Here is a 9,890-nt window from a genome sequence, read left to right as displayed (position 1 = left end):
TGATAAATAATTAGATGAAGAAAAATTATGTTTATATTTTCGTCGAAAGTTATTACATCTTTGTCGTAAAAGTCAGAATCCCGATTTCTTCAACGATGAACAGTTGATTCATGTAGCTCGTAATTTAAAAAATTTTAATTATTAAAAAACTTCACGCTGCCAAATTTATTTGTATATTATTCATTATTATTAGGTGTTTCCAGTATCTCGCAACAAAGTAAAATCCATAAATAAATATCGCTAAACTGAAGTAAAATATCCCATATCATTTTGAAATCTGCCTCGTAAAATTTCAAAATATATATTAAAAAAGAACGACCAATACGTGCAAGTGTAAGTACAATTATAATTCTTTAATTAATTTTCTCTCGCGAGTAATTTCTTAGAAAAGTTGTCTTTATAAATAAAAGCTTTATACGATAATATATGAAAATAAGATAAAAAAACATAATATATTATATCGTACTTAACATGTTTATAACTATTTATATCGTACTTAACATGTTTATATCAATTATAGTTTACTTTATTAAATTATTATTACTTGTATTCGATCTTTAATAATTTATTTATTTACTTGCTCTCTATTGCCTATGTTCTTCCATTTCATTATAAAATTCGAAGAGAGCTTTTTTCAATATTTGTAAAAAAACATAAACAAGTTTATACTTATTGACTTCTATCGATATGTAAGATAAGCTATGCTACATATAATCAAGATGGTATTTATATAACACTAGGTATAACCTTCTATATACTGTTAGGTACGCCGACAGAGCCATCAGTTCATGATGGTCTCTTGAAGCGAAAAGTTCGCGATTGAATGCTTTTGGTGATTTAAATCTGATATAAAACCTGGCTAATTCAAATTTATTAGGATTAAGCATTAAATATATAATAAAATATTTATCTTTCCTTCTTTAAATGTGCATACAAAATTGTGTGGAATAACAGGTAACGCTTTCATTTTATAAAAGACATTTTATTTATTTATTCTTTATTTTTCTGCATCTTTATTCTTAAATTTTTAAATCGACTAACTCATTTTATTATAAATATTATTTTTATCTTTTGTATACATTACAGTTAATAGAAATGAAGACATTTACATTTGTACTGTAATAACACTGTTTCGACCATTTTAACATATAGAAAGTGTAAAATTATAAGCTAAATTTCCTTTAGACATTATAAAATTGTTGTGTAGTTAGTTTTATATTAATGCTATAAAATTATCTATGCTATATAAAATATTATTTCATTATCTAAGCTATGAAATTATCTATCTTAAAAACGTATATTATTACCTGCGTTCTGTTTTTAAAATATTTTTTATAATGAATGTCTACCAATAGGATATGTTAATTTGAATGTGTAGTAAACGAATAAACAATAAATATTAAAAAATTAACATTTTATTCCGAAAGTTGTGTTATAAAAATATTAATATAATTATTTTTAGAATTTTGTTCGAATGTTTGATACAATTCGCCACAATATCAAAATTTCAAATATTTGATGATATTTGATTCCCATTCAGCGTTTGTATGTTTTTAATACATTTCTTACTTAAGGAACAGATCGATCTTGAAAATAACATATTTGTAAACATACAATTCATATCAGGTATAAAATCGCGTTGTTCAGAATATACCTTCATTTCTCATACATTTTAATGCTTATATTATATATATGTATATACATTAAAATATGTAATTACACTAAGACGAATCTTAAAGATAACTAAATTGAGACAAATAAGAGTTATGCTTATTGTGCTCATCTTATTAAAATTATCTAAATACATCCTTTATGTCTCCTAATATTCAAATCCGAGAAAAATATTTCATATTAATAATTTTTATACTTATTATTTGCAATCATTCCTTTATTTATTAAACTGTATTATTTTAATTTCTTTTTAAATTAATCGTATTTTCTTATGAAGTGTTTAGTAAATTCTCTTAAACGTTTTTTCATACAAAAATCGATTTTCTTGCATACTCCTTGTATATACTTTTGTTTTAAATGAAGAAACGTTTTTTATAGATATCCGAGTGAAATTCAACATGACATTCTTAAAACTATTATTAAGTAATAGTATAATATACCTTGCTATAGTGGCAATAGCGAGTCCTATGGATGGTGAAAAAAAAATCAAAGGAGTGGAAACCGATGAAGAATCGAAAATCGTGCGCAGTGTATTAAACAACAAATTAAGCAATATATTAGATTATATACTTCCGATACATTATAACATAGAGTTAATGTTACTCAATAATTATCTCCGTAGCAAATGCATAATCACTTTAAATATTTTTTATGCGAAACAATACATAAGTTTTTATGCACCGGATTCAGTGAGTATAATAGTATCGACATTAAAGACAAATAACGGTACGGTTTATGAAACAAATCACATAATTTTTATGAAAAACAATATTTACGTGCTCGACTTCGGTGATGTCTTGTTGAATGGAAAGTACGATCTGTATATAGAGTATGAAATCTTAATTAATATCGTAAGGGAATCTTTCGGAACTCCGTACTTAAATGAAGATGAAAAAATAGAGTAAGTAGAAGAATATATAAAATATCAAAAACAAATTGTACATTTGTGAATTCTACTCTTACAATTATCTAAAATTAATCATTACCTAAAATGTCATTAAAATACGGTAGGTGGTTAATCGCAACAGGTATCCAGCGAAGAAACTGGTATCAAACGAAAAAACAGCAAATATTTCCATATTGGGACAAGCCAGAATTAGGAATAACTTTTGTTATTTCTATATTGCATCATCCAAAGTACAAAGCTTTGTCAAATATGCCGATACGAGAAACTAAATTGACAAACGATAATATGATGTGGACATTTTTTCACAAAACTCCTATGATCTCCATAGATAGTGTAGCATGTCTGGTTTCCAGTTTTCATCAGAGCATTCTCTCGAAAAATGAAAGAATTCTTTCATCCATATGGTTCAGACCACAATCGGAACCGCATCTAGAATTTGCGAAAACTGTTATTATTTCCGCTAGTGCATTTATGAATGAATGGAATATTTTGAAAAAAGCATTTGGAAACCCCTTTTTTTCATTTGAGAGCAAAGTGGATCATGTCGCAATTCCGGCTTTACAAAAAGAAATCGAACAGACTTTCGGTTTCGTTTTTTATCGGTAATATATATAATTGAATACAGATATATTAACTATTTTAATTACCTATATTATTATAATCTATTTACATAAGAGATCATATTAATATTCAAAATATTTCATACATATAAGTATAATTATTTTTAGAGAAGCAGATATCACTTATAATGAAGAATTAGATCCTGTCGTATATAAAACGATAATTGCACATTTAATTGCACATGGGATGATACAAAAATATACTGGAAATCTGTTCAGACCAACTTACTTATGGTCTCATACATTAATCGAAGGATTTAATATATTTTGGCAAGAATACATTATCGACAAGATTGTTTAATTACTAACGCTATTTGAATACGTAATCAAATGATTAACAGTTTAGCAATGCACATAATTGTAAATATTTATGCAAATATTCTATTTTATTTCTTAATTATAAGAAGTGATAAAAATCTCAATCTATTAAATTTCTAGAAATTCAGTAAATGAAATTTAATAAGAACTACACACACAAACACACACACACACGTGTGTGTGTGTGTGTTTATATTAAAATTATCGCAGTATAATATATTTACACACTCGAACACACATAAAAACTTTATTCTTAACAAATTAAATCAAAATTGGCACATCAGAACCACAGCGCGGTAGTTGGAACGCACGAGAGAAACAACATTTCCTTCTTTTTTATTATTTGTTTACTTAAAACTTTAAATTAAAATTGAAAATAATGGGTGAACGTTTCGGAACTTCTTTTGATCCTTTCTTAAAAAGAAGGAAGTGATATTTCTTTCCTGCGCTCCAACTATCGCGCTGTGTCTCTGATGTGCCAATTTTGATTTAATTTTTTAATTTTGAGCCAAATTCCAAACTATTAATTTTTATTCTTAACAATAGTACATATTAATACTGTTCTTAAAATGTACCGAAAACTATTTCTCTTTATTATTTATGATTAGTTATGATTATATCGAATTGATTTTAGGTTCTGCCAAATTCCCGGATGATGGATTTGTTTGTAGTTCAAGTTCAACATGAATTACTCTATCTAAATACTTATGTTGTTATAAATTCTACTATAGAATATAATAGTTATCCTAAAAATTATTTTCACTCTTCTCTTTCTCATATCAAAGGTATGCGTATAACATTGCATAATTAAGCAATTAAATAATTATAAGTTTCTGAATGTTAATTTCATAGAAAATGAGAAAAGTTATTTATAAATAAAAGACTCTGTACGCTTCTTATGGAAATTGAATTTTGATGTTTGGTGAAATTTGCAGAAACTCTGGAAATAGTTTGTGGCAAATCAAAAGTCACATTAATCGGGATATCGTTTGATAGAGCCATTTCATCGCTACAAGCGTTTAAATGTCGAAATAAGGCTTTATTTCTTAACTACTGAGGGAAAGTACATAATGTATTATTGAGTAGAATCACACACAGTTGATTACTTTTATTAATATATATATATATATATATATATATATATATATATTACTTTTATTAATATATAGATATTATATTTACGTGGAAAATATGTACATAAATATATAAAGTGTCCATAAATTTCCCATTCACTATATTTCAGAAACGGTTCAAAAATTACGAAAAATCGTGAAACAGATGTTTAATTATTTTGAAAGGTTGGTCGTTTGAAGCAATTAGATAGAAGTTGTATCCCTCTCTCATCCAAAGGGGGAGACTTAGGGAAAACCTATATGATAACTATACTTTTAACTAATGATATTTTATCAAATATCAAATAGCATGTTATGGCTGCGACGATTCTGCTACACACAAATTTTTTTCCATGTAAATATATTAATAAAATGTATGTTAATAAAAATGATCTACTGTGTGTGACATTCTAATATACTATTATTTACTCTATTTGATATATTATTCTTTTCCATAATAGTAGTATTGAAATAACTATACTATTAAAATAACTATACTTTTCCATAATAGTAGTATTGAAATAACTATACTTTTCCATAATAGTATTGAAATAACGTCTTAATTCGATACTTTCAATACTTAATACGTAGTGATAAAACGACTTCATCAAGCTTACATTTATTTTGACATTTTTCTAATTTTTTATTATGTTTTCACGTAAACTATTTATTTACAAAATTCAGCACATTCAATCAAAATTCAAATTTCTTCTAAATTCAATTTCCATAGAAAGAACCGTGCAAGGCCCTTCATTTGTAAAATTTAATATATTCTTTTATATAATATTTTTATATTCTTTTATATAATATTTGCAATAACGTAATAATATCCAACTTTAAAATTAAATTTTTTTACAATTTTTGGATAATTTTATTGTAATGTGTAATTTTTTAAAAATTATAATTATACATGTTTGTTTAAGATTTCAAGAAATCATAATAATATATAAAATTAATTGATTTATTATAATTGTATAATTTATTATTTTTAACAAATTTGTAATCATTCACTATTTATATATTATTACAAATTTTTTTGTCGAAATATATTTAACAATTTTTCATAGCTGCTTACTTTGATTTAATTGCACAAATTTTGTGTGTGATTCATTTAGTTTTATTAGTTACAAATATATTCACAAACCTTTATTGCACATTTTAATAAAGGGATTTTAAATATATTACATTTTTTCTTTTAAACATTATAGGATCTGTTATATGGCGCATGTTAGAACGAACATTACCACTTCATATATTTTCAGAGGGATTCATCAAATATTTGGATAATCAGTAAGTATAATGCATTATAATAATTGTAATGTAATAATATACATCAAACAGAAAAAGAAGAAAAAATCAAAATATAAAATAAGTTTAATAATATATTTCCAGTTTCTTAATGTTTAAAAGATATAGATATTTAAAAGTTTAAATTTATACTACTTTATATTTAGGAATTTTTATCACTAATGAATTTCAACTTTTTTCTTAATCTATATATAATAGATATTCATATTTTCTAAATAACAAATAACTCAAATTGAATGATTTCGAGAATCTAGTTTTATAAACATAGAATATAAACACTCTAAAATCTTTGTAATATAAAAATTAAAATTATTATTTATTCAGTCACGATAAATGCTGACATAATTACTAATAAATGTATATTAATATATATTAATAAGAATATATATATATATATATATATATATATATATATATATATATACAGGGTGACCCATTTTAACTTAGGCAGCCAAATAACTCGAAAAATAAGCACACTACGAAAAAATGGTTAGAATCAAAATTTCGTTATTTCGAGGGGGACGTACAATGACGTTAAAATCAGCCCCCCCACCCCTCCCCCTGGGCGGTGAGGTGGGGCAAGTTTGAAATCTTAGTTGTTTCTTAATCGTAGTTGTTTCTAAGAAAAAATATGTAATTTGCAATTAACAATTCCATATTTTTTCTTAAAAACAACTGTATGTTTTCTTTACACCAATTGATTCCTCTCATTATTTTGTACATAAAAGTATGAAGGTAAGATAATCGAAAAATGAATGGTTTACTAGATATTTTATGGTTTATGTAAAATTAAGAAATTATTTCAAGCCTTATAACTCAAAAAGTACTTAATAAAAAGGTACTTAATTATAGTGTTTTGGAAAGCTCTCGAGATAAGCTACAAGAATATGCAATTAAAAATAGGGGTTCCCATTTAAGATTTTAAACTTGCCCCCCCTCACCACCCAGGGGAAGGGGCGGGGGGGGCTGATTTTAACGTCATTGTACGTCCCCCTCGAAATGACGAAATTTTGATTCTAACCATTTTTTCGTAGTGTGCTTATTTTTCGAGTTATTTGGCTGCCTAAGTTAAAATGGGTCACCCTGTATATACATATATTGTTACGCCCGCGGCGAGGACTTCGATAGATATCGAAGTCGCGCATGAAGGGATCGGCCGCTCGCGAGTCGCGCGAAATGAATAAATACTTTTGAGAGGAACTAGGAACTTTAATGCACAACACAGAACACTGCAACGTAACCACAGAACATTTATACAAAATAATAATAATACGGATCGGCTCGTTACAAATACGCGACCGCACAGCTTGACAACTGGGACCAAACTCAAATGACAGACGGTGCTGTCAATAATCTCTTGACAACGCGCTTCTTCTCGTTAATCGGCGCCGTCCCGATGAACACGGACATCAGGGCCGTAACAATATGTATATATACAGGGTGTTTCAGACCACCCGTACCCATTTAAAAACTAGAGAAGTGGTTATTTCAAAAAATTAAAAACATTTTTTTATATATTGGGTGCGCTCTATCGAATGGTATTTCCAACTTCTGGTTCCGGCCGGAAATAGGCGATTCAGACCGATAATGCATTTTTAAAAATGAAACTCCCTATTTTTCATTAGGAGTTACATTATAGATTAAATTATAGATTAAAATACAATAATAAATTTTGTAAAATATGATTTTCTTCTTAATTATTTATTTATCAATTTTAATATAGTGTTAAAATTATCATAATGTTAAATCTTATAGACTTAGTGAGCCTGAAGCAGCAACTGCCGATCATTTATGGAACGCTATGAGATCTAAGCTAAATGAATCGTATCCTAAGTATGATTTTAATATAAAAGATGCGATAAATTCGTGGATTATGCAGAAATATCCTTCCGTGTTGGAGGTGACGCGAAATTATTCTAGTTATCTTGTAACTATATCGGTACAATTTTACAATAAATTAGAGAAACAATGTTATATACCTATTACTTATGCTTCGGAGTCGAATCCCAATTTTATCAAAACTTGGACAGATATGTGGTTAACACCATGGGATTCAAAAATTGAATTTTTCTTTCTTGAGAATAATCAATGGATTATTATCAATTTACAACAAGCTGGTAAATATTGAAAAATAAATTTACATCTAAATTTACATATTGAATATTAAATTTATATTATATATTATATGATAATAAATTTAAAATTATGTTGTATATAATTTCAAGTATATATATTTCAATATATAAATACATATGTTTGTATAATTATTATATATATATATATATATATATATATATATATATGTATATACACGTATATATGTATATATGACATAATATATGACATAAATTTTAATTAAAAATAATCATAAAATGTATTAAAACTCATATATATAATATAAGATATAACAAAAGATGTTGCAAGAACATTGAAATTTTAATAATATAATATATTTGAAATTTTCATTTTTTGCTGTCATTTGTAGAATTGCTGAATCCAATGCCTTCATGTTAAGTAATAAAAACGGAAAATATAATCTTTTCTAATAATAATAATATATTTAATATCGAAATATCATCTCGAAATATGTTCAATCAATATATATCATTTCAAAGTATTTAATAATTGACAAAAGTAATTTATTTTATAACAGGATACTATCGCGTCAATTATGATATTATGAACTGGGGAAAAATTGCACAATACTTAAATTCTGAAAAATATAGTAATATACATGTTCTCAATCGAGCGCAAATCATCAATGATGCATTTCATTTTGCGATAGAGAAGAAACTTAAATTCTCCATATTTTGGGAACTCGCTTCTTATTTGGCACAGGAAACAGATTATATAGCATGGTATCCTATGCTCAAAGCATTTGAATTTCTGTCGAACATCTTTCCATTCTTAAATTTTTATCCTGAATTTAAGGTATACAAATATATATATATATATATATATATATATATATATATATACACACATATATTTAATAACATTTTTTTATAAAATTTATCCATTACATCAATTATGTATTTTATGATACAACGATTTTGTATCATAATAATGAATTCGTTTAAAAATAGATTTTATACCAAAATTCAGAAATTTAAATTCAAAATATGTTTACGTTACATATTTGTTATATATTTTTTTTTATATTTAATAGAATCATATAAATTTTAAATATTTCATTAAGTTATTTTTCTATATTAATAATACGTCAGTATTTACATGATAATTGTTGATTAATTGTGTGTAATTAATATTTAATTAGGTTTAGGAAATTATAGAATACAGTATATAACACAATTATTTTTCTTATATTAATTTTCTTTCGTAGTATTCGAATGTTTACAATGTTAAAAGTATACAAACATTTTGCAGAGAAATTGACTTATATAATTTTAGGATAATTTTTTTACATTATACAACACATAATAATTTAAGATATAATAATCCACTTGTAAATGCTTGTTTTATAAAAGAAGTTGATATTTAAAGTATAAAATACTTAAAATTTATATTTGATACATAGATTTAAATTAAGAAAATAATAATTAAAAAAGTAAAAATCATATGTAAAAATCAATACATCAATTGATACATCCATATGCACCGATTAAAATATATACACAAAGTGTCTCCTAAAACTTGATCGCGCGTGCCTCGACTCTTGTTTTTTTATTGGTATGCGACATTCGGCACTGGCACATTTATCACGCATATCCTACGATATACCATCTCGCGAAACGCGCGTTTATTCACAGTTTTAATTAATATTTCCATAATTATTACAAAAATTGTAGAATAGTAAAAGATCTTTCTGTTCAGTTTATTGCGCTCTATCCACTCACGAACGTCAGCACAATTTTATAAAACACTTCATATATCGATATGTGTGTTAAAAATTAATTAAAAGATATAAAATCCATACGCGATGGTAAAATAAAT

General features: G+C 25.7%; 1 protein-coding gene across 1 annotated transcript; it reads left to right on the top strand.

Annotated features, from left to right (window-relative positions):
• Positions 1 to 924: 924 nt before the first annotated feature.
• Positions 925 to 7,978, top strand: LOC112639606 (glutamyl aminopeptidase-like). The gene is made up of 8 exons (XM_025414162.1): positions 925 to 954; positions 2,050 to 2,572; positions 2,683 to 3,180; positions 3,307 to 3,490; positions 4,151 to 4,301; positions 5,837 to 5,918; positions 7,692 to 7,836; positions 7,898 to 7,978. Exons 2-8 carry the CDS (start codon positions 2,070 to 2,072, stop codon positions 7,976 to 7,978), a joined length of 1,644 nt encoding a protein of 547 aa, XP_025269947.1. The 5' UTR covers positions 925 to 954; positions 2,050 to 2,069.
• The last annotated feature ends 1,912 nt before the right edge of the window (positions 7,979 to 9,890 follow it).

Source organism: Camponotus floridanus, unplaced genomic scaffold, assembly GCF_003227725.1.
Source record: "Camponotus floridanus strain SB8 unplaced genomic scaffold, Cflo_v7.5 scaffold79, whole genome shotgun sequence".
NCBI lineage: Eukaryota > Metazoa > Arthropoda > Insecta > Hymenoptera > Formicidae > Camponotus > Camponotus floridanus.
The sequence above is the reverse complement of the archived record's forward strand: the minus strand, read 5'-3'. Positions and strand labels throughout refer to the sequence as shown.